The sequence below is a fragment of the Bubalus bubalis genome, chromosome 4 (genome assembly GCF_019923935.1).
Source record: "Bubalus bubalis isolate 160015118507 breed Murrah chromosome 4, NDDB_SH_1, whole genome shotgun sequence".
Classification (NCBI taxonomy): Eukaryota; Metazoa; Chordata; class Mammalia; order Artiodactyla; family Bovidae; genus Bubalus; species Bubalus bubalis.
The window spans coordinates 50324683-50347748 of record NC_059160.1 but is presented as its reverse complement, the minus strand read 5'-3'; the positions used below and the strand labels follow the sequence as shown (position 1 = coordinate 50347748).

At 39.9% G+C, this 23066-nt stretch overlaps 1 protein-coding gene across 4 annotated transcripts in view; it reads left to right on the top strand.

Moving 5' to 3' along the window:
• POLR3B (RNA polymerase III subunit B) overlaps positions 1-23066 on the top strand; it is a 117842-nt gene that overhangs the window by 45806 nt on the left and 48970 nt on the right. For all 4 annotated transcript variants that reach the window (XM_006069580.4, XM_044941399.2, XM_044941401.2 and 1 more), the window contains 6 exons: positions 3688-3849; positions 6601-6801; positions 8917-9079; positions 10321-10474; positions 16280-16354; positions 16904-17002. In XM_006069580.4, coding sequence (XP_006069642.1) covers positions 3688-3849; positions 6601-6801; positions 8917-9079; positions 10321-10474; positions 16280-16354; positions 16904-17002 — 854 coding nt within the window. The remainder of the gene's footprint in view (positions 1-3687; positions 3850-6600; positions 6802-8916; positions 9080-10320; positions 10475-16279; positions 16355-16903; positions 17003-23066) is intronic.

The window sequence follows — 23066 nt, the reverse complement described above, 5'->3', positions numbered from 1 at the left end:
TTCATATCATATACATTCTTTTGCAACTTTTTTCTTCACTTAACATTGCTTTAAAGATTCATCTATATTGTTTCATGTCACTGTATTTCACCTTCACATTCAATGTGTAAAGGTATGATACAAATGATAAATAACCCTTTATCCATCCTACTTATCAAGGCCATTGTATGACTTTTCTTTTTTTAAAAGATTAACCTTCTTATTCATATTTTCTCTATGAAAGAGTTTCTGCAAATAGGATTGTCCAGTCATGGAATCTAGTTAAACCTTCAGCTTGACTGGAGAGTGTCCAACTAGTTTCCCAAGTATTTGTACATTGCATTGTATGTAAGACCTGACGGTCTGTATCTCGTGACTTAGTGTGAAAATTGAAAAATTTTTGTCTTGTCTAGTGGGTGCAAAGTGCTATCTCCTTGTGGGCTTAATTTGCATTTCCTTCATTGCTAATGAAGTTGAGTCTTTATGTTTCATGTACTTATTAATCATTTCTACTTTTTTCTTAAATATCTTTTGGGTTATTTGTATTTTCCTCATTAATTTTAAGATTTTTTGGGTGTACTTTGGATCCAATTTTTTATGAGTTACATGTGTTGGCTGGTATCTTCTTACTATTATGGGATCTTTTAATTACAGAAGTTTGTAACTTTAATTGCATTCAATTTTGTCTGTCCTTTCTTCTTTTCAGTTGTACTTCTTATACTTTAAACTTATGCCTTTGTTATTTGTTCTTTAGTCTATCTGGAATGGATTTTTGTGTGTAGAGTGAAGTAAGGAAAGGAGTTTCATTTGTTTTTGAAATGAATAACTGATTTTCCTAGCATCATTTATTTGTAGTCTTTCATTTCCTTACAGATCTAAAATGCTAAATGCTAAAATTTCTTTACCATATAATAAATTTTAATATATGTGTTGTTTATTTCTGGACTTTTTGTTCTGTTCATTGGTAAGTTTATCTATACATTAATCAGTTCACTTGCCTTCTTTTTCAGGATTGTCTGTCCACTCTAGAGTCTTAGCTTTTCCATATTAATTTTAGAGTTATACTCCATTTTCATTAAAAACCTGGGGATTTTGATTAGAGTTGCATTGGAATTGTAGATCAATTTGGGGAAAACTAGTAATCTTAAAATAGTCTTCTCATCCATGAATATTTTCTTCATTTATTTAGGTTTTCTTTGATGTCTTTCAATAAAGATTTGTAATTTTCTCCATGAAAGCTTTGCATCTCTTGTTAGACTTACTCCTTAGTATGTTAGGGGTTTATTTTGGTAGATATTTGTAATATAAATAAGAAAAACCTCAAACCTATATAAAAATTAGCTTCCATGTTTTAATCACACAACTTTGGCTATCATCAATAGAAGTTAATCTGGTTTTATCTTTGTCCTCTTCAACTCTTTTCCTACTCCCCCCATTCCACAAATTCAGTTGTTTAAACAAATCCAAACCATCAAATCATTTCAGCATTTCAAATAATCAAATCACATTCTGTAAGTACTTAAAAATGTGTCTCTAAAAGATACAATTTTTAAAAATCATAACATAATTTTCACACATAAAATTTTTAAAGAATAATTGCTTAATGTCATTAAGCATCAATATCATCACTCATCAAATTTGAATATTATGTATTAGATTTCCCTGATTTCTTTATATTGTTGTATAAAGTAGGATTATTCAACTAGAATCCAAACATGTTTCATATATTGCATTCAGTTGATGTCTCTTATTCCTTTTGATCAGTATGTAGTCTGTGTGTGTCTGTCTGTCTTTGAAAAAACTGGACCTTTTTTGGTTTTGCTTCTACCCCCTCTCAGTGTGAGTTACCTTTGCCTGGGATCCTCGGCAGAAGGGTTTCCTGCCTTTTCTCCAGTGACTTAAGGGTTTCTTCTCATGTAAGAGGAAGTCCAGGGAAGTAGATAGAGTTTTGATGCTTGTTGCAACAAAGGGGTCATTCTCAGGTCTTCTTTCTCCTTCCAGTCTTTCCTGAGCACTCGTGGAATGAACTTGCAAGTGTGGATCCTCTTGTGTCTGGAGCGCGGAAGAATTCTAAGCTTTCGTGATAGCTCACATTTGGCATTTTAGCAGTCCTGAAAATTTTAGCTAATGTCTTCTTTTACGGCACACTCCTGCTCTGTCATGTGTCTCATCTCTCCTTGGAGAGGCTCGACACCTTTGCAGTTTAGTTCCCCTGGTTGCCTTACAACTTACCTCTTTGTTAGAGTCAAGAAGTTTTATGATTTTGTAGATTCATCTTTTTTTAAAAAGGTTATCAGGGTGGGAAGGATGTTGTCTTGTGGCTTTCCACATTCTAGGTGGAAGCAGAACTTGCAAAATCTGTCTTAAGCTTTGCCCTTCCCCTCCAAGGTGTAATCTCCAACCTGATTTTTATGGTGTTTGTGTCTTTCCTTTTCATTTGGCCTGCTAGTTATCCTTCCTAAACAATATAGCTGATTATTGTGCTGGGTTTTGAACCCTGTATAGAGTCACATCATATATATTCTTTTGGGTCTGGCTTCTTTCACTCAATATTATATTTTTAAGATTTAGCCATGATTTTGTGGCCAGTTATTTTTTTGGCCATTTTCAATGCTCTTTAGTATTCTGTTATATGAATATACTACAATTTGTCTAACTAAATAGTATTTGTATGGTATCCAGTTTTTAACTGATACAAATAGTGCTGCTTTGAACATCTTATATATGTACCGTGATGCACATAAAGACATTTTTGTAGGGTAGTGATTCTCAAGGGTACCCTTTCCCCACCAGCAACAGTGGCATTCCTAGGAACTTGTTAGAAATGAAAATTCTTGGGTTCTACTGTAGACTTAATGGAATCAGATACCAGAGGGGTATGGCCAGCAATTTGTGTTTTAATAATCCCTCAATGTGATTGCTACTGCTAAGTCACTTCAGTCGTGACCGACTCTGTGCGACCCCATAGATGGCAGCCCACCAGACTCTGCTGTCCCTGGGATTCTCCAGGCAAGAACACTGGAGTGGGTTGCCATTTCCTTCTCCAGTGCATGAAAGTGAAAAGTAAAAGTGAAGTCGCTTAGTCATGTCTGACTCTTCGCGACCCCATGGACTGAAGCCTACCAGGCTTCTCCGTCCGTGGGATTTTCCAGGCAAGAGTACTGGAGTGGGGTGCCATTGCCTTCTTCTTAATGTGATTACATGCAGGTTAAAGTTTGAGAACCATGGCTATAGAGGATGTCCTTATGAGAGGAACTTTGGGGCCTAGGGATGGGCAGAAACTACAAACTGATTGTTAGTGGTTATACCAGTTCACATTTTTACCAGTGATGCAGGAAGGTTCAAATGGCACCCATCCTAGGTGCTGGCAGAATTTTTAACATTAATTTTTCTCCCCTGATCTTTTGTGGGTTTTAATAGTCTTTATTTGTAAAGTTAAAAATTAGGTCAGTGGAAACTTAGTCTGGGAGTGGCTGGTCTAAATGTCTTTGAATGCAGGGATTATGTCATCATCTTTGCTCGTATTTTCAACACCAAGCATAGTGATAAGTACATACATAAGTACATGTTTATCATGTTGAATTTTTAAAATGTGTTTTTCCCAGTTTTAAGCAGTTTTTTCATCAGTTTTTTTAAACAAAGTTTAATAAAGACCTAAAATTTAGTGATGCATTTTGAAAGTTTACCATATACTTTTTTTTTCTTTAGCTTTTATCTCTTCTTTTTGAAGATTTGTTCAAAAAATTTAATTCTGAAATGAAGAAGATTGCAGATCAGGTGATTCCTAAACAAAGAGCAGCCCAGTTTGACGTTGTGAAACACATGCGTCAGGACCAGATTACCAACGGCATGGTGAATGCCATTTCAACCGTAAGTCTTTGATCCCTCGGGCAGAGTTTTGTAACTTATTTGTACATCTGTTCAGTGGGATATTTTAAAGTATTTTGAGAATCTAGGTGGGGAAAAAAAAAATTTATAATACACATATATATTTATTTGAGGATGCTACAAGTCACAAATTTTCTTCTTTGAAATAGTCTGCAGTTGAAATCAGTAAAAATTTTGCTGCTATATGACTGTATTGCCAAATTATAGTTCCTGTTACAATTTACTGAGGCAATAAGGAAATAGATACACTCTTCCATAAAGGAAAAAATCTTTCAGTTTAACCATTAATAACCATTCTTTCAATGGATACTTTCCCCCGTTTTTTCTGTAATAAAGCTGACATATTGCAAGTAGGTTTACTAATGACAACTTTTGTCCGAAACATTGTAAAACGTTTCATTGCATTGTAGGTTCATAGTCCTCAAAGGGCTCTCAGCTGTTCTCATGTGAGCAGTGAATTCAGGCCTCAGCAGCTGCTGTGTATTCAGGGCCTCTGGCTGTTCATCAAGGGTTATCAGATAGGTTTTTGCTCCCTTTCTTAAAGCGTAACATCTATAGGTCTATCTGATAAAGTCTGGTTCACGTTTTGTATGCCAGACATAAAATTAGTTTTATGGATGGGATTTGGTCCCAACAAAAGAAGAGTATATCAGCAGCTGACTTGCCGCCCTGTCTGACTTGAGAAATGTGCAGCAGGTCTGTGTGAGCAGCCCCCACCGTGACAGCTCCATCCAGACTGCAGGCGGCCCGGCCTCTGTGCCTCTCTGGGCCCGTCATAGTCGTGGGGCCGAAACTTGTCTGGAAGTAGATTCCTGGATATTTGAAAAGAAGCCTCCAAAGAGCACTCGAACACACTTTGTTAGAGTGACTTTTTCTTGCTTTCTGACGCTTTATTTTCAGGTCAGAATAGCTGTTCTGAGTAGTCGTATTGCCCCCAAATGACACCTTATTAACTCTGGGAGCAGACTGCTTATTAGGAAAATCAGTAGTGGGCCTTGTTGTGGGTGAACACCAATCTGTAGGCAACTGGAAAAAGATGGGTTCAGTTCTTGAGACTTCACCTTCCAGGACAGGGGGTATGGGTTCAACTCCTGGTCAGGGACCTAAGATCCCACATGTCTAGTAGCCAAAAAAACCAAAAATATAGAACAGAAGCAATATTGTAACAAATTCAATAAAGCCTTAAAGGTGGTCCACATAAAAAAATCTTAAAAATTGTGAGTGTTGTCATATGTAGAATATTTTCAACAAATAAATTTTCTCAGAGGAGCAGTTTTAGCCCTTTGTCTGTTTCTCCTCTCTCCCTTTTTTAAAAAAAGAATATTGGAACAAATTATCTTGCTGAATGTCTTGACTTCATCCCCATCTACTTCTTATTTGCCAGCAGCTGCTTAGTTCTCTGCTGAATGTTTGTTTATCTTCCTTGCTCTTCTTGGTCATAAGTCAGTTCACTAGGTTCATTCTCATTCAAAGCATACAAGGACTTAACTGAGCAGTATGAGGAGTTAACTCGTGAGATAAACACATTTGCTCTGTTTCTCTGCTTTGTAATGCATTGTTTCTTCCTAGGTTTTAGCTTTTTTCCACTCTATCAAAACTCAAGTTTTTGAAGTGATAGATCTTCACTGTAATAGTGACTAAACTTTAGTTTGTGAGGAGCTCCTCTGAAGTCACATATTTAAATTCAGACAGATGAATTTTTCTACTGGGAAGGATTTTAATCTGATATCTGGGAATCCACCCTTGAAATTGAATTAAAAATTTGTATTTGTGGTCCTGTGTGCATTTTTCTCAAGAGACAGTCATAGCTTTCATCAGATTATCAAAAGGAAAACGAAGAACCACTATTTAGCAGGTGTAATTTTTTTCCCTTTTGAATCAGAAATACTGAGTCAATCATTTTTTGACATTTTATTTTCTACTTTGTTTTTTCTTTGCATACTATTTTCTGTTAATTCATGTTACCATGAGTTGAAAATTTGATTCCTAACCTTGATCTTTAAATTATCCTTGAGAATATTTAATGTGTACAATTAATGCTTCTGTAAAATAATATATTTAATGTATTTCAGTACTTCTAATGCATTTGAAGTAAAGTAAATTTAAGGCTTAAGATTTATTTCATATAAATCTATTTTAAGATTGACATGATAACCAAAGAAGATAAATTTATTAATGTGAATATATGCAATTTTTAGCCTTGATTAAGAAGCCTATACTTATTCATTTTCCCTGATAACTGCTATTAGAGTCTTTTTTTTTCTCTTGCTATATTTTTCTCTAATTAAAACTAATTTTGGAAGGCATCCAGATAATGGCACATTCCAACATGAAATTATCTCTTTGAGCTTCAGGCTCATTTTACCTTAAATATGTGTAGAAATTGATAGTATTCTATTAGTTAGCTTATTGCTTCCAGTGAAAGTCTCTGGTTGAACTGACTTGTTCAGAATGTAATTAGTTCTTTAGGAATTACCTGCTCTGATGTGATAATGTCAATCCACTGAAGCATTCTGAGGTGGTTGCTAGATACAGGTAATATTCCTTAAATTCCTAGAAAACCCCAGTGAGTAACTTGGCTAGATTTTAATTGTGATTTTTGATTTCTGAATATATATCATGACTCTAATTTCACAAATAAGCAGTTCCTGTGCAGAGCCTCTCAGAATGACTTCAGGGTGTCAGGCAGCACGAGCGGTCCGGGGTAGTCTCATGTCTCTCCTCTCTCTTCAGGGCAATTGGTCTCTAAAGAGATTTAAAATGGATCGCCAGGGTGTGACTCAGGTGCTGTCTCGCTTGTCATATATATCCGCACTGGGGATGATGACGAGAATCTCTTCCCAGTTCGAGAAAACAAGAAAAGTGAGTGGTCCTCGATCCCTCCAGCCATCGCAGTGGGGCATGCTGTGCCCTTCAGACACTCCTGAAGGAGAGGTAAGGTCCCTGAGGGCCTCTACTGTGTCAGAGGTAATGGCTGTTCTACTCCTGTCCCGTTCCCCCCAGGCTGTATCCTCTCTGGGGTCAGCCATTTATCTGTCAGAGAAGTGTTGATGTAGCCTGTGAGAACATCAGTGTCATTCCCAAACAGTACCTCCAGAAGCCTTTGATTTACTATTAATAGCTCACCTAAAGAGGGGATTCCCTGGTGGCCCAGAGGCAAAGAATCCGCCTGCAATACGGGAGACCTGGGTTCAATCCTTGGGTTGGTAAGGTGTCCTGGAGAAGGGTATGGCCACCCACTGTAGTATTCTTGCCTGGAGAATTCCATGGACAGAGAAGCCTGGCAGGGTACAGTCCAGGGGTTGCAAAAGACTCAGACACGACTGAGTAACACTTTTACTTTCTTTTCTCACCTAAAGAGACATATGGGCCAAATTTTCTTGCTTGTTTTATTTTGTCCCAAGAGTCAAACCACTCAGTGAATAAGGGATAAGAATAGGAAGGAAAATTGGGAGACTCATCACCTTTGCTCACGAGGAGCTCTTTTTAAACAACTCCTTATTTTCCTTGACTCTTCTTAGAGGACGTCAAAGTCACAACTGCAGCCATCCAGAAGCATACAGTCCCAAGACTTAAAGTGGATCCCTGCTTACTTATATAGGAAATGTAAGCAGTTACCTAAACACTAAACCAAGGAGTTTAAATTGGTTTACATCAAGACACCAGCTACTTCCTGTATCATGGCTCTTTCTCCTTTGTGTTAGCTATCATTGGTTTCACTTGATCTTATTCCTTCTAACTTGTAAACTTCTGGTGGAAGGAACCATGTTGGGTTCACCATTGTATCCCAGGCTCCTCAGTCCAGAGCCTCATTCTGAGTAGAGGTCCCATAAATATATGCTGAATGAATAAATTACTTAATTAGGACAAGTAAAAGATGTATGTTCCGAAGTATAGGAATTTGTTATGACTTGGGAGAGGTAAAAAACAGAAGTCCATACAGGGTTATAATTTTTAGAAATTATCATTTTTCTCCTAATTTATTTTAAACCATATGGAAAGTCATGCTAAAATTGTGCCGCTTGTCAAATTTGCCTAGTCTATGCATCTTGAGCTTTGGGACACCAAGTTCCCCAGAGCTTGCTGCAGCTAATCTCATAAAGAAACTGTTTTGTGTATCACTACAGAAGATGGTTTTTAAGAATTAAAGATGTAATCTTTAAATATCACATGTGTCTCAAGTGGCTTTTTTTTTTTCTTAATTTGTTGTATTAAGTCCTTCTTTATGTTTGCTTTAAATTTTTTTCATGGGTTGTATAGAAGTTTAAAAGAATGTTTTTTCATTTCCTTTTTACTTTGGAATAATTTTAGATATACCAAAAAAAATCCAAAAGTAGTGCAGAGAGTTTCCATGATCGTTCACCTAGATTCCCTAAATGTGATGTCTTATGTAACTATAGTACGTAATTATATTTATCAACCTCATGAAATTAGCATTGGTAACAGTATTGTAGTCTCTAGACCTTATTCAGATTTTGCTAATCGTCCTATCATGTTTTTTCTGATCCCAAGATTGCACTTTCAGTTGTCAAGTTTCCTTAGTCTCTTATCTGGAGCAGTTTTTTCAGCCTTTCTTTATTTTTTAAGACCAAGAAGCTTATAGAGTACTGGCCAGTTATTTTGCAGACTCACTCTTATTTCAGGCCAGAAGTTTTATGTTCATGTGTTCACAATTATCAGTGTTTTTTTTTACTCTTTTTACACAACATAATCTTAATGACTATGATATACTCTTGTTGGGAAATAAAAATTTAGGTAAATCAGTTTCTTTGGGGAGGGGACATTTTTAATGCCATCATCATTTCAGTTCAAATAGTACTGAGCATTTCTGTGGCTAAATCTATATCCTCGCTTGTGACTTTAGTATCAGTTCCTCTGAAATAAAGGGTAGGTGCATCCTTCAGGCTTTGTATGAACCTCTGAAGTGTTCCCTGTGAGGCTGCACTTCTATGCCTTGTTGCCAGCAGAGTGGTGAGCTATATTCAGACACTGACCGTATTTTGTGTTGTTCATGTTCATTCTTAAACATGACTGTCTTTTGTTTTTTAGGCATGTGGTTTGGTTAAAAACTTGGCCCTTATGACACACATCACGACTGACATGGAAGATGGACCCATTGTCAAATTAGCCAGTAACTTGGGAGTAGAAGATGTGAACTTATTGTGTGGGGAAGAGCTCTCTTACCCAAATGTGTTTCTCGTCTTCCTCAATGGTGAGTCTGTTGGGGAGGCATGTTGATCATAAACTGTGGGGGAAGGGGAAGGAATTGACTATGTATTTAAAGCACAAATATACTTTTAATTCTGCTGTCAAATTCCCTGCCACTGAGCTCTACTCCCTAAATATACCTTAGTTCTGGACCCAGGTTGGCCTTAACTGAAAGGTAGAAAAAATGGTAATGAACACTTCTTCCATTGACTGGGTCACCCAGGTTCTGAGATGATTTGGCTGTCAGAGCTAAAGGTAAAGGTGCAGAGACCCTGTGGCAGCTGCCAGTGTATCCTCAGTGGAACGAGGTTCAACATGATATTCTTAAGTTCAAGTTAAATATGTGAGGTGTTCTGCAGAAATAATCAGGTCAGCCCTTAGAGTGAGATGACTTGTCTTCAGCCACTGAGTGAGTGAGTGTCAGCAGGCTCTGCAGGAGGGTCCCTTTCCTTCCGCTCCATCTCCATGTGCTGCTGTCTCACACCCTCCCCATCCCCTCAGGGTCCTCCAGAGATGCTGCAGCAGGTGTGGCTTGGCGGCCTGGGTGTCTGTCCCCTGCCTGGGGTGCTGCACGTGCTCGTCCTCACCTCAGGCCCCACATCTTCTCCCCCTCCTTCCTGCTCTGGGAGGGCTTCGCCATCTACTGTAAAGACTGGTAGGAAGGAAACGGGGCCGTTCACTGCCTGCCTGGTCGGTGAATTCTGGCAGCTCACACTGAATGTGACCTTATCCACCACATTCACCCAGTACCTCCCTGAATCCTCCCACTCACCCTGGGAGCCCAAGTCTGTTCTCTTCATCTCTCAGATAATGACAACAATAGCAGCTTCATGATAGCAATTACTCAGCGCTGTGTCCAGTTCGAAGTACTTTACAGGAGATCAGCTCATTTAATCCTCACATGAACACAGTGGAATGATAGAGCCAGGGTTCAACTCCAGGGCTCTGGAGCCCAAGTTCATGGCCCTGCACAGTGCTGACAGATAAGGAGACAGACTGACTTCACCAGCGATATGCACTCAGCATGTGGTAGGGCCAGCTCTGGATTTGAGTCCCCTGCACTGCCCTTGACCCCTCAACCCCTCCACTCTGTTGCTTTCTCCAGCCTTGTGGACTGGCTGCAGCCTTAGTAACAGTATTTCCAAATGACTGCTCACTGCTGGTTATTGTTTTTGTTGAGTAGATATTTTAAGTCCATTCGATGTATTTTTTATTTCTATCTTGAACATTCTTCTTTCTGCTTAGGTAACATCCTGGGTGTCATTCGAGATCACAAGAAGCTGGTGAATACATTTCGACTGATGCGAAGAGCAGGCTATATCAATGAGTTTGTTTCCATCTCAACAAATCTGACAGATCGATGTGTCTATATTTCCTCTGATGGAGGAAGGCTGTGCAGGTAGGTGTGGCTGGAAATAGTTAAGATCTCTTTATTTACTTTTGAAGGAAATGGACTTGTTTTTATTTTAAAAGTTGCTTTAACCTCTTTCATTGTTAAGATAAATTTAATTCAGTTAGCAAACACTTCATGAATATGCATATTGGCTACTGGGGATTCAGAGATTAATGGGAGTCAATCTCTGCCCTCAGAGAACTCAGTCTGCTGGGAAAGGCAGAAATAATTAGTAATAACAACCAACTGTGAAGAGAGCTGAGCGCCAAAGAATTGATGCTTTTGAACTGTGGTGTTAGAGAAGACTCTTGAGAGTCCCTTGGACTGCAAGGAGATCCAACCAGTCCATCCTAAAGGAGATCAGTCCTGGGTGTTCATTGGAAGGACTGATGCTGAAGCTGAAACTCCAATACTTTGGCCACCTCATGTGAAGAGTTGATTCATTGGAAAAGACCCTGATGCTGGGAGGGATTGGAGGCAGGAGGAGAAGGGGATGACAGAGGATGAGGTGGCTGGATGGCATCACTGACTCAATGGACATGAGTTTGGGTGAACTCCGGGAGCTGGTGATGGACAGGGAGGCCTGGTGTGCTGCGATTCATGGGGTCACAGAGTTGGACACGACTAAGCGACTGAACTGATGTGAGTAGTAAGCACTAGCCATTATGCTGCTACTGCTAAGTCGCTTCAGTTGTGTCCGACTCTGTGCAACCCCATAGACAGCAGCCCACCAGGCTCCCCCGTCCCTGGGATTCTCCAGGCAAGAACACTGGAGTGGGTTGCCATTTCCTTCTCCAGTGCATGAAAGTGAAAAGTGAAAGTGAAGTCGCTCAGTCGTGTCCGACTCTGTGCGACCCCATGGACTGCAGCCCACCAGGCTCCTCCGTCCATGGGATTTTCCAGGCAAGAGTACTGGAGTGGGGTGCCATTGCCTTCTGCTCTGTCTGTAAGGCTTTAACCACATTCAGCCCTATGAGGTTGGATTATTATTTTCATTTAACAAATGAGGTACTGGAATTTGGTGAGACTAAGTAAATTACCCACAGCCAGATAGTGGTGGAGACTGTTTTTTACTGGAAAGTTCTTAGAATTCATTTTACTCTAGTAATCCTGATTTTACCCACTCTATTCTGGTGCTCTGATCTGAGCTTTAAAGGATGCTGAACTCCTTATTGCCAAATTCAGACTTAAGTTGAAGAAAGTAGGGAAAACCACTGGACCATTCAGGTATGACCTAAATCAAATCCCTTATGATTATACGGTGGAAGTGAGAAATAGATTTAAGGGCCTAGATCTGATAGATAGAATAGAATGCCTGATGAACTATGGACTGAGGTTCGTGATGTTGTACAGGAGACAGGGATCAAGACCATCCCCATGGAAAAGAAATGCAAAAAAGCAAAATGGCTGTCTGGGGAGGCCTTACAAATAGCTGTGAAAAGAAGAGAAGCGAAAAGCAAAGGAGAAAAGGAAAGATATAAGCATCTGAATGCAGAGTTCCAGAGAATAGCAAGAAGAGATAAGAAAGCCTTCTTCAGCGATCAATGCAAAGAAAGAAGAAAACAACAGAATGGGAAAGACTAGAGATCTCTACAAGAAGATTAGAGATACCAAGGGAACATTTCATGCAAAGATGGGCTTGATAAAGGACAGAAATGGTATGGACCTAACAGAAGCAGAAGATATCAAGAAGAGGTGGCAAGAATACACAGAAGAACTATACAAAAAAGATCTTCACGACCCAGATAATCACGATGGTGTGATCACTGACCTAGAGCCAACATCCTGGAATGTGAGGTCAAGTGGGCCTTAGAAAGCATCACTACGAACAAAGCTAGTGGAGGTGATGGAATTCCAGTGGAGCTATTTCAAATCCTGAAAGATGATGCTGTGAAAGTGCTGCACTCAATATGCCAGCAAATTTGGAAAACTCAGCAGTGGCCACAGGACTGGAAAAGGTCGGTTTTCATTTCAATCCCAAAGAAAGGCAATACCAAAGAATGCTCAAACTATCGCACGATTGGACTCATCTCACATGCTAGTAAAGTAATGCTCAAAATTCTCCAAGCCAGGCTTCAGCAATATGTGAACCGTGAACTTCCAGATGTTCAAACTGGTTTTAGAAAAGACAGAGGAACCAGAGATCAAATTGCCAACATCCGCTGGATCATCAAAAAGCCTAGATAGTTCCAGAAAAACATCTATTTCTGCTTTATTGACTATGCCAAAGCCTTTGACTGTGTGGATCACAATCAACTGTGGAAAATTCTGAAAGAGATGGGAATACCAGACCACCTGATCTGCCTCTTGAGAAATTTGTATGCAGGTCAGGAAGCAACAGTTAGAACTGGACATGGAACAACAGACTGGTCCCAAATAGGAAAAGGAGTACGTCAAGGCTGTATATTGTCACCCTGCTTATTTAACTTCTATGCAGAGTACATCATGAGAAACGCTGGACTTGAAGAAAAATCAGCTGGAATCAAGATTTCCGGGAGAAATACCAATAACCTCAGATATGCAAATGACACCACCCTTATGGCAGAAAGTGAAGAGGAACTAAAAAGCCTCTTGATGAGAGTGAAAGTGGAGAGTGAAAAAGTTGGCTTAAAGCTCAACATTCAGAAAACGAAGATCATGGCATCCGGTCCCGTCACTTCATGGGAAATAGATGGGGAAACAGTAGTAACTGTGTCAGACTTTATTTTTTTGGGCTCCAAAATCACTGCAGATGGTGACTGCAGCCATGAAATTAAAAGACACTTATTCCTTGGAAGGAAAGTTATGACCAACCTAGACAGCCTATTCAAAAGCAGAGACATTACTTTGCCCACAAAGGTTCATCTAGTCAAGGCTATGGTTTTTCCTGTGGTCATGTATGGATGTGAGAGTAGGACTGTGAAGAAAGCTGAGCGCCGAAGAATTGATGCTTTTGAACTGTGGTGTTGGAGAAGACTCTTGAGAGTCCCTTGGACTGCAAGGAGATCCAACCAGTCCATTCTGAAGGAGATCAGCCCTGGGATTTCTTTGGAAGGACTGATGCTAAAGCTGAAACTCCAGTACTTTGGCCACCTCATGGGAAGAGTTGACTCATTGGAAAAGACTCTGATGCTGGGAAGGATTGGGGGCAGGAGGAGAAGGGGACGACAGAGGATGAGATGGCTGGATGGCATCACTGACTCGATGGACGTGAGTCTGGGTGAACTTTGGGAGTTGGTGATGGACAGGGAGACCTGGCGTTCTGCGATTCATGGGGTCGCAAAGAGTTGGACACGACTGAAGGACTGAACTGAATTGAACAGACTTCTCTGGTGGTCCAGTGGCTAAGACTCTGAGCTCCCAATGCAGGGGGCCTGGGTTTGATTCCTGGTCAGGAACTAGATCCTGCATGCTGCAACTTAGGACCCAGTGCAGCCAAATAAATAAATAAACTAAAAATAAACCTAAGTAGAATAAACAAAAGCCCAAGTCCTTTGGGGAAACAAAGAGGTGGGGGTTGAGTACTATTGCTTTAAAGGAAAAAGGCTCAGGAATGGCAAGAAAGAAAACGTGGCAGCATAAAGAGCTGACACCACGTTAGAGCCTTAGAAGGGCAGGTGCCTTGTAATCACTTGGAAGATGTTTAGGGCCTGTTTCGTTCAGCTGTGTCAGAGACAGGGCCACAGAGACCAGTATGACATGGTGTCTCGTGCTTTGGGGGTATGCAGGGACCTCGGCTGAGGATGTCACCTTGTTTCCCAGGCCTTCACTCAGTTCACCGGAGTCTCTCCTTGAGGACCTCAGATGGTGTGAGGGCGTGAGTCGCTGAGCTTGCAGTGGTTGGGGAGGTGGCAGGAGCTGCCAAGTCTGACAGCTGGGAACCTGGACTGCCTTTGCCTATGTCTGTCCAGCCTCCCTTTCTCCTTCTAGTCGCTCTCCTTGTTTTCCTTAGGATTGCTCTTCCCCACTGGCAGTCTTCTTGGGTTGGTCAGTCAGGTGCTGTCTCTTGCTCAGCCAAAGATCAGGCATATGACCCAAGCCAGGATAGTCAGACTCTCTTCAGAGAGCTTGCATCCCAAGGAGAATAACTGAGAGCAAGACGTGGTCAGAACAGATTCATCTTGGCAGCAGTGCATGCAGGAGACTGCCTACTCCCCCTGCCTTTCTGGATCTTTGGGACTGTTCTGGCTCCTTTTCTTTCTGAGGCTGAGCCTTGCACCTTTTTATTTCATTCTTATTTTTCTAGTAAGTTTTGAGCCTTTTAGTAAATTCCTTAAAATTTTCTTCTTCTACTTAGTTTTTAGTAAATTCCGTCTTTGCTTAAATTAGCCAGCATTGGTTCCTATTCTGTGCAATCGAAAAGGCCTAATTGAAGCTTATACCCATGTTTGAATCCTGATGTTCCACTTATTGACTCATGTGACTCTTGAGTTTATTACTTAAGTCTCTGGGCCTTGATTTTTCTCATCAGTAAAGATGTAAATAACAATGCCTTCCTAGGATTGATACAAGGTGTGATAAGTGCCTTGTAGGGTGCTAGGCAAACATGGGGTACTTACTTATAGCCACTAACATGGTCCAGTTAAGGGTGGGGAAAACACTGACGTTTTCTTGATTACTGTTTTTTTAAGATGTTTCACTACACCCAATATAATATGGCATAGCCTAAAAAGAAAACTAGTTCTTTTTTCATAAGTGATTTTATAATGACCCAACATAGATCTGGCAAGAAGAGTTAGTAGAATTTATGGAATAAAGTGAAAGATAACCGAGGTGGCTCAGTGCAGTCCCTGCCCTTGCCTATCCCTGCTCTGTCACCGCTTCTCAGTCGCTTGTCCTGAGCTAAACTGCAGCCCCACCTGGGGAAGCGTGGGGTTCCTGCTTACCTGATGAGAGGAGCAGCCAGGACTTCAAGGTAGCATCCAGTCATCTTCAGCACCTTGTTTCCCCCTTTTGTAATTGTGCAACTCCTCCCCTTAACCGTCTCCAGGCGCTTGTTAGTCCCGAAGGGCGCGTGGACCTGAGGGTGGGGCGCACACATGCATGCCGGCCCCTGGCTCCTCTGCAGGAACCGCTTGTCCAAATAGCAACAGCCCTTGACAATCCGAGCCGCGCGCCGTCCTTTTGTCGGTGTTTCCTCGCGGAAGCGGAGCCCTCGGAGGCAGGTTCCCACTGCAGTTACAGGTTAATCTATCAGAACGTGTGCACCGAGCCTCTCTGCCTTACTTAAACCCATGATATCACTGAAAATCACAACGTGAGAAAGCTTTATTCTCTTCAGCCTCATACCCACTCTTTGGTTGTACGTAGCTTTAAGTACCCTGCTAGTGTCGTCCCGTGAGGTTTATCCTGAAGCAAAAGCACTCTAGACAGCTGGCGGTCATCAAACCTTCACTAAAAACGCCACTGTTTTTCTCAGTGACTGTTCTCTGACTGCTGACTTCTCCATATTCCCAGCATGAAATCAGAAGACATTTTTGGTATGATGGCTGCGTTTACAAAAAACATATGATATTTAAGATATTAAAGTTTTTGTTTTTTTTTTTTGCTAGACTTTATCAGGTATTATTTCACATTGCTTTCTCATTCAGAACCAAATATTTCCAAAGATACTTGGACGAAGTAACTGTGTGTGTGAACACGTGCTTGTGCGTGGGCTGGTGTATGTAAAAGAGGAAATAAGCCCCTGTGCTCTCACACTTGTAAACAATACCTGGTGTCCTCAGACAACCCAGAAGCATGTCTATAGCTTCCCTCACTTCACTATGGTGAATTTATTGGTTTTATTCTTCTGTTGAACTATTGCTGTAAAGCTGTTCTTTTCTCTTCTAGACCCTATATAATTGTAAAGAAACAGAAACCTGCAGTCACAAATAAGCATATGGAAGAGCTGGCTCAGGGGTACAGGTAAGTAGCCAAAAGCAAAACTTCTCAGTCTCCTTAAGACTCATTTATATGATCTAAACGGAAGTAATGGTGTTTGAGCTGAGATTTTACGAAAAGCATATTTTCAGTTTTAGTCTCTTAATTCCTCTCTACCAAATATAACAACCTGTTGAAAACCTTTTCTCTATGTGAGCTTGCTTGGACATAGTAAAAATGTTTATCAGTTTAGATAATGCAGGTTATAGAATGTTGGTGTAAATCAGCACAGATGAAATAGTAGGAGAAAGTTATGTTGATGTAGATACTGGGTCTCTCATATAGGACTTTTTAAATCACAGAAGGTATTTTTAAAAGCGGGACCAGATTAACAAGAATCACAGATTTTTCTAATATTTTGGTGATTTGTGATAACTGTGGTCTAAGAATAATATGTTTCAAGTATCCCAGTGTATTCTTTTTGGGAGAGAAGAATTCTTTGAGGCTAAATGAAAGCACATATCTTCCATTATTGCATATAAAATATGGCAGTAAAATGCTTTGTAAGTGTCCATTTCACCAATATTCTCTCAGGAATTTTGAAGATTTCTTACATGAGAGTCTGGTTGAATACTTAGATGTGAATGAAGAAAATGACTGTAACATCGCACTCTATGAACATACAATTAATAAGTAAGTAGGATCCATAACAGCCATAATTAAACCTGTTCTGATGTTAGACACAGCCTCCTTTTTACATTTCATCTTCAGTTCTGTTGTGTATTCTTAGTAGGAACTGTTAGGAGTATTCTGTTTTATAATGAAACATAATCCATTGCTTATCCCAAGAGTATCACAGAACTGCTAACAAATAATCTTCAGATTTAATTATCCTTCCATTTCATTTTACACATAGTGTGTATTTCTTAAAAGGAATTGCTTCTCTGACTTCGATTACTGACAAAAATTGAACTAATGAATCACGCCATGTAATGGTGTGCATATCTCTAAGGGTTGATTTTGTCAGTGGATATCTGAATTCCTGTTGTCAGTGCAGAAATTCCCTATGTTGTTTTGCTGTAAAGGTATCTCTAAACTTATGTGCAATATTGACATGAAATGTTAAATGTGTCCACAGTGTTTCTTCTAGAACAATGATATTTTTAGAAATATCTGTGTTCCATTTGAAATATATTAAAAGACATTTATATCACGTGTTGTCAGATGCTTGTGGCTAAGGTACCACAAGCTTTCCTGATAGCTTAGTCGGTAAAGAATCCTCCTTCAATACAGAAGACCAGGGTTTGATCCCTGGGTCGGGAAGATCCCCTGGAGAAGGAAATAGCAATCCATTCCAGTATTCTTGCCTGAGAAAATCCCATGGACAGAGGAACCTGGCAAGCTACAGTCCATGGGATTGCAGGAGTCGGACATGACTTAGAAACTAAACCACCAAGGTACTAGTTACCTAAAATGAGAATTTTTGCAATTATATTGTTAAATGGTTAATACTGCCAGCTGATAACTATTTATGTCTTCAATCAGGAAAATGCTTTTCTGCTTTCTGCTGCCAGATGAAATGTACCATTTTATTTTTGTTTTACTGTAATTTAGTAAATAATGCTTTTCAGTCAGTTTTTCATTCTTAAATGTATGACTCTCTCAAAGTACAATTTTTATACCACTCATTTCAAGATTGAGTGTAAAGGAGAACTGTTATATGGTGGAGGTGGTTTAGTCACTAAGCCATGTCTGACTCTTGAGATCCCACAGACTGTATCCCACCAGGCTCCTCTGTTCATGAGATTTTCCAGGCAAAAATACTGGAGTGGGTTGCCATTTCCTCTTCCAGGGGAGTCTTCCTAACCCAGAAATCAAACCCATGTCTCCTCCATGGGCAGGCAGGTTCTTTACCCCTGAGCTGCCAGGGAAGCCTCCATCATGGTTACTCAAGCCCAAAACCTCAGTTTCAGCTTTGCCTCCTCTTCTGCCCTGCACCCACATCTAATCCCTTAACACACCATGTGGGCTTTCCAAGTATACTCAGAATTTGAGCTCTCCTTCACATACTACCTTATGGGAGGCCACTGCCATTGCTTGTCTGGACTGTTGCAAAAAGCATCTGACTAGGTTTGCACCTGTTCTTACATAGTCTATTCTTCAAGGATCAGAATGCTCTCGTCACTGCTCTTCTCAACCCCTTCCCCCACCCCTGACCCCACCACCACCTCCCAGTGGCTTCCCCTCTCCCTCTGCAGTCCTTGCGGAGGCCTTCACGTTCCTACACGGAACCTGTGCCGCTGTGTTATCTCCTCCCTCGCTCTGCTCTGACCACGCTGGCCTCGTCTTCATGTTCCTGCCCCAAACTCTCTGCCTGGAATGCTCTCACCTACCTGCATGGCTCACTCCTTCACATTCTTCAGGTCTTCAGTCAGGCACCACCTTCTCAGTGCATTTTCCTGACCACCCTATTTAAAGTAGAAACCCTTCCTCGGTCCACCCCTGTTCACGACTTTATTTTTCTAGTGCTTAAATCTTAAAATCTGTAAAATGCACATTTTATTGATGCATCTGTGTGTTGTCTATCTCCCTCCAGTAGAAGCTTCATGAAGGCAGGGATTTTGTCTGTTTTGTTTACTGCTACAAGTTCAGTTCAATTCAGTCACTTAGTCGTGTCCGACTCTTTGCGACCCCGTGGACTGCAGCATGCCAGGCCTCCCTGTCCATCACTAACTCCTGGAGTTTACTCAAACTCATGTCCATTGAGTCGGTGATGCCATCCAACCATCTGATCATCTGTCATCCCCTTTCTCCTCCCACCTTCAATATTTCCCAGCATCAGGGTCTTTTCAGATGAGTCAGTTCTTCACATCAGGTGGCCAAAGTATTAGAGTTTCAGCTTCAGCATCAATTGGAATATTCAATTGGAATGAATATTCCTTTAGGATGATTTCCTTTAGGATGGACTGATTGGATGTCCTTGCAGTCCAAAGGACTCTCAAGAGTCTTCTCTAACACCACAGTTCAAAACCATCAGTTCTTCAGCACTCAGCTTTCTTTATAGTCCAACTCTCACATCCCTACATGACTACTAGAAAAACCATAGCTTTGACTAGATGGACCTTTGTTGGCAAAGTAATGTCTCTGCTTTTTAATCTATCTAGGTTGGTCATAACTTTTCTTCCAAGGAGCAAGTGTCTTTTAATTTCATAGCTGCTCTCACCATCTGCAGTGATTTTGGAGCTCCCCAAAATAAAGTCTGTCACTGTTTCCACTTTTCCCTATCTGTTTGCCTTGAAGTGATGGGACCAGATGCCATGATGTTAGTTTTCTGAATGTTGAGTTTTAGGCCAGCTTTTTCACTCTTCTCTTTCACTTTCATCAAGAGACTCTTTAGTTCTTTGCTTTCTGCCAAAAGTGTGGTGTCATTTACATATGTGAGGTTATTGATATTTCAGTCTTGATTCCAGCTTGTGCTTTATCCAGCCCAGCATTTTTCATGATATACTCTGCATATAAGTTAAATAAGCAGGGTGACAGTATACAGCCTTGACATACTCCTTTCCCGATATGGAACCAGTCTGTTGTTCCATGTCTGGTTCTAACTGTTGCTTCTTGACTTGCATACAGATTTCTTAGGAGACAGGTAGATCAGGTGGTCCGGTATTCCTGTCTCTTAAAGAATTTTCCAACAGTTGGTTGTGATCCACACAGTCAAAGGCTTTGGTGTAGTCAGTAAAACAGAAATAGATGTTTTTCTGGAACTCTCTTGCTTTTTCAGTGATCCAACAGATATTGACGATTTGATCTCTGGTTCCTCTGCCTTTTCTAAATCCAGCTTGAACATCTGGAAGTTCATGGTTCACATACTGTTGAATCCTGGCTTGGAGAATTTTGAGCATTACTTTACTAGCGTGTGAGATGAGTGCAATTGTGTGGTAGTTTGAGCATTCTTTGGCATTGCCTTTCTTTGGGATTGGAATGAAAACTGACCTTTTCCAGTCCTGTGGCCACTGCTGAGCTTTCCAAATTTGCTGGCATATTGAGTGTAGCACTTTCACAGTATCATCTTTTAGGATTTGAAATAGCTCAACTGGAATTCCATCACCTCCACTAGCTTTGTTCATAGTGATGCTTCCTAAGGCCCACTTGACTTTGCATTCCAGGATGTCTGGCTCTAGGAGAGTGATCACACCATCGTGATTACCTGGGTCGTGAAGATCTGTTTTGTATAGTTCTTCTGTGTATTCTTGCCACCTCTGCTTAGTATCTTCTGCTTCTGTTCTGTCCATACCATTTCTGTCCTTTATCAAGCCCATCTTTGCATGAAAAGTTTCCTTGGTATCCCTAATCTTCTTGAAGAGATCTCTAGTCTTTCCTATTCTGTTATTTTCCTTTATTTCTTTTCGTTGATCCCAGAGGAAGGCTTTCTTATCTCTCCTTGCTATTCTTTGGAACTCTGCATTCAAATCTTTTCTTTTCTCCTTTGCCTTTGACTTCTCTACTTTTCATAGCTGTTTGTAAGGCCTCCTCAGACAACCATTTTGCCTTTTGCATTTCTTTTTCTTGGGGATGGTCTTGATCACTGTCTCCTGTTCAGTGTCACAAATCTCCCTCTGCAAAGGAAAATGATTATCAGTATCACCCAACACCAAGTTATCTCATACATCAAATTAATTTTACTTTAAAAATAAGAAAAAAAGTAGTAGAAATTCATACTTAGGATATTTATTAAAATGTAGAAGTGTGTAAAGTAATTCCCCATCCCACCAAACTCCACCCTCCAGAAGTAGCCAGTGCTAATGGTTTAATATGTACTCTTCTAGATTTTTTTTAGGTAAATGCAAACATACATACATGGTTACAATTATTTTCAGCATCTTGATTTTTTAACTCAACATTATTAACATTATCATCCTGGATATTTTTCCACGTGAATGTATATGTATATATTTATACATATAAATATTTTAATTGCTTTTGATTATGTTGTCTGTACATAAATACCTTATTTAATTTGCTCCACTATTGATGACAATTTAGGCTATTTCTGGACAGGGAGGCCTGGCGTGCTGCGATTCATGGGGTCACAAAGAGTTGGACACGACTGAGCGACTGATCTGATCTGATCTCTGAGGCTATTTCTCTCTGAGGCTATTTCTAATTTTTTCACTATTGCAAGCAACGGGTCAGTTATTCTTAATTTGAGCTAAATTTAAGGCCCTTATGCACGGTGAACAGTAAGTCTCCTATTTCCTCTTTAGGATAGAAACTTAGAGTGGTTATAATTTTGAATAATATCGAATGATAAGGTGTTACACAAAAACCCGAGTAAATTTTTGGCCAATCCTATAAAATTCCTTTCTGTTTTGTAAAATTCAAATCCAGACTGAATGTTTGGACTTTCATATAATCTTATATATGTTCTTGTCATGAAAAAAGAGGAAACTCAGATCTTTACCTTCTTCATTTTCAGCTTATCCCAATTTTTCCATCAGAAAAAATAAAGTTTTTTGGATTGGTCAAATTGACCATCATATTAAATATAAACAGAACAGTACCTTTTAACAAACTGTTTCATTCTTGGTTATAAAATGTTTCTATAAGCTGTTTTGCTATCAAAAAACAAAAAGAAAACAAAGCCTAGAGCCATTTTCCTTTCTGCTGACAAAGACCTAAAGTGTCTGAGAGGATTGGGGTTCTGTGAGGTTGTGAGGTCAGAACTGTATTCTTCAAAACCAAAGACTGCATGGAAAGCATGCTCTCTAACCAAACGAGGGACAAAATTCAGTACACATTTTTTGAAAAATAAATAGATGGATAATTGGATAAGTGGGAGATCCTTGCCATGTACATTGCAACTAATTCTTCATGATGTGTTGGGTTATCTTAGAATCACTTCTCTTCAGAAATACTGTAAACTATTGAAATTACAATTAAGGTTGTGCTTCAGAAACACTCAAGGAAAGGATAGAGGGTCATTGGAGACCACAGGTCCTGGATGTGAGATGTTTCATCAAGACCTAAAAACAGTCTAGCTGCCCTTTCCCTTTGCAGTATCTCAGTTGCCTTATCATTTAACCAAAACTGAGTTTTATGCAAAATTATATTATGAAAGTAATCAAGATTCTGACACCTACTAGGCAAAGTCTTACTTTGTGGCCAGTATCTAGAACTGAGCTGTCTAGTAAAAATATAATGCAAGTCACTGTATAACTTTTAAGTTTTCTCATAGCCACATTAAAGAAGTAAAAAAGAAACAGATGAAATTAATTTTAATAATTTTATTTAACCCAGTGTATCTGAAAGATTATCATATCAACATGTAATCATTATAAAAATATTGAGATATTTTACATTTTTTTCCTACTAAGTCTTATCTGGTGTATAGTTATCCATATCACAATTTGTAGGCTAAATTTTCATTGGAAATACTTGATCTGATTTCAAAAGATTTACAATTGAAAAGGTAAATTAATACATTTAAGTGATTACAAGCATAACTAAAAGATTTAAAATAACTGATTAAAAATTCAGCTTCTCAGCTATACTATTTGAACTTTTCAAGTGCTCAACAGCCATGTTTAGCTAGTGGTTACGGTATTGATCCCCTGGTGGCTCAGATGGTGAAGAATCTGCCAGCAGTGCAGGAGACCCAGGTTCAATCCCTGAGTCAGGAAGATCCCCTGGAGAAGGGCATGGCAGCCCACTCCAGTATTCTTGCCTAGATAATTCCATGGTCAGAGGAGCCTGGTGG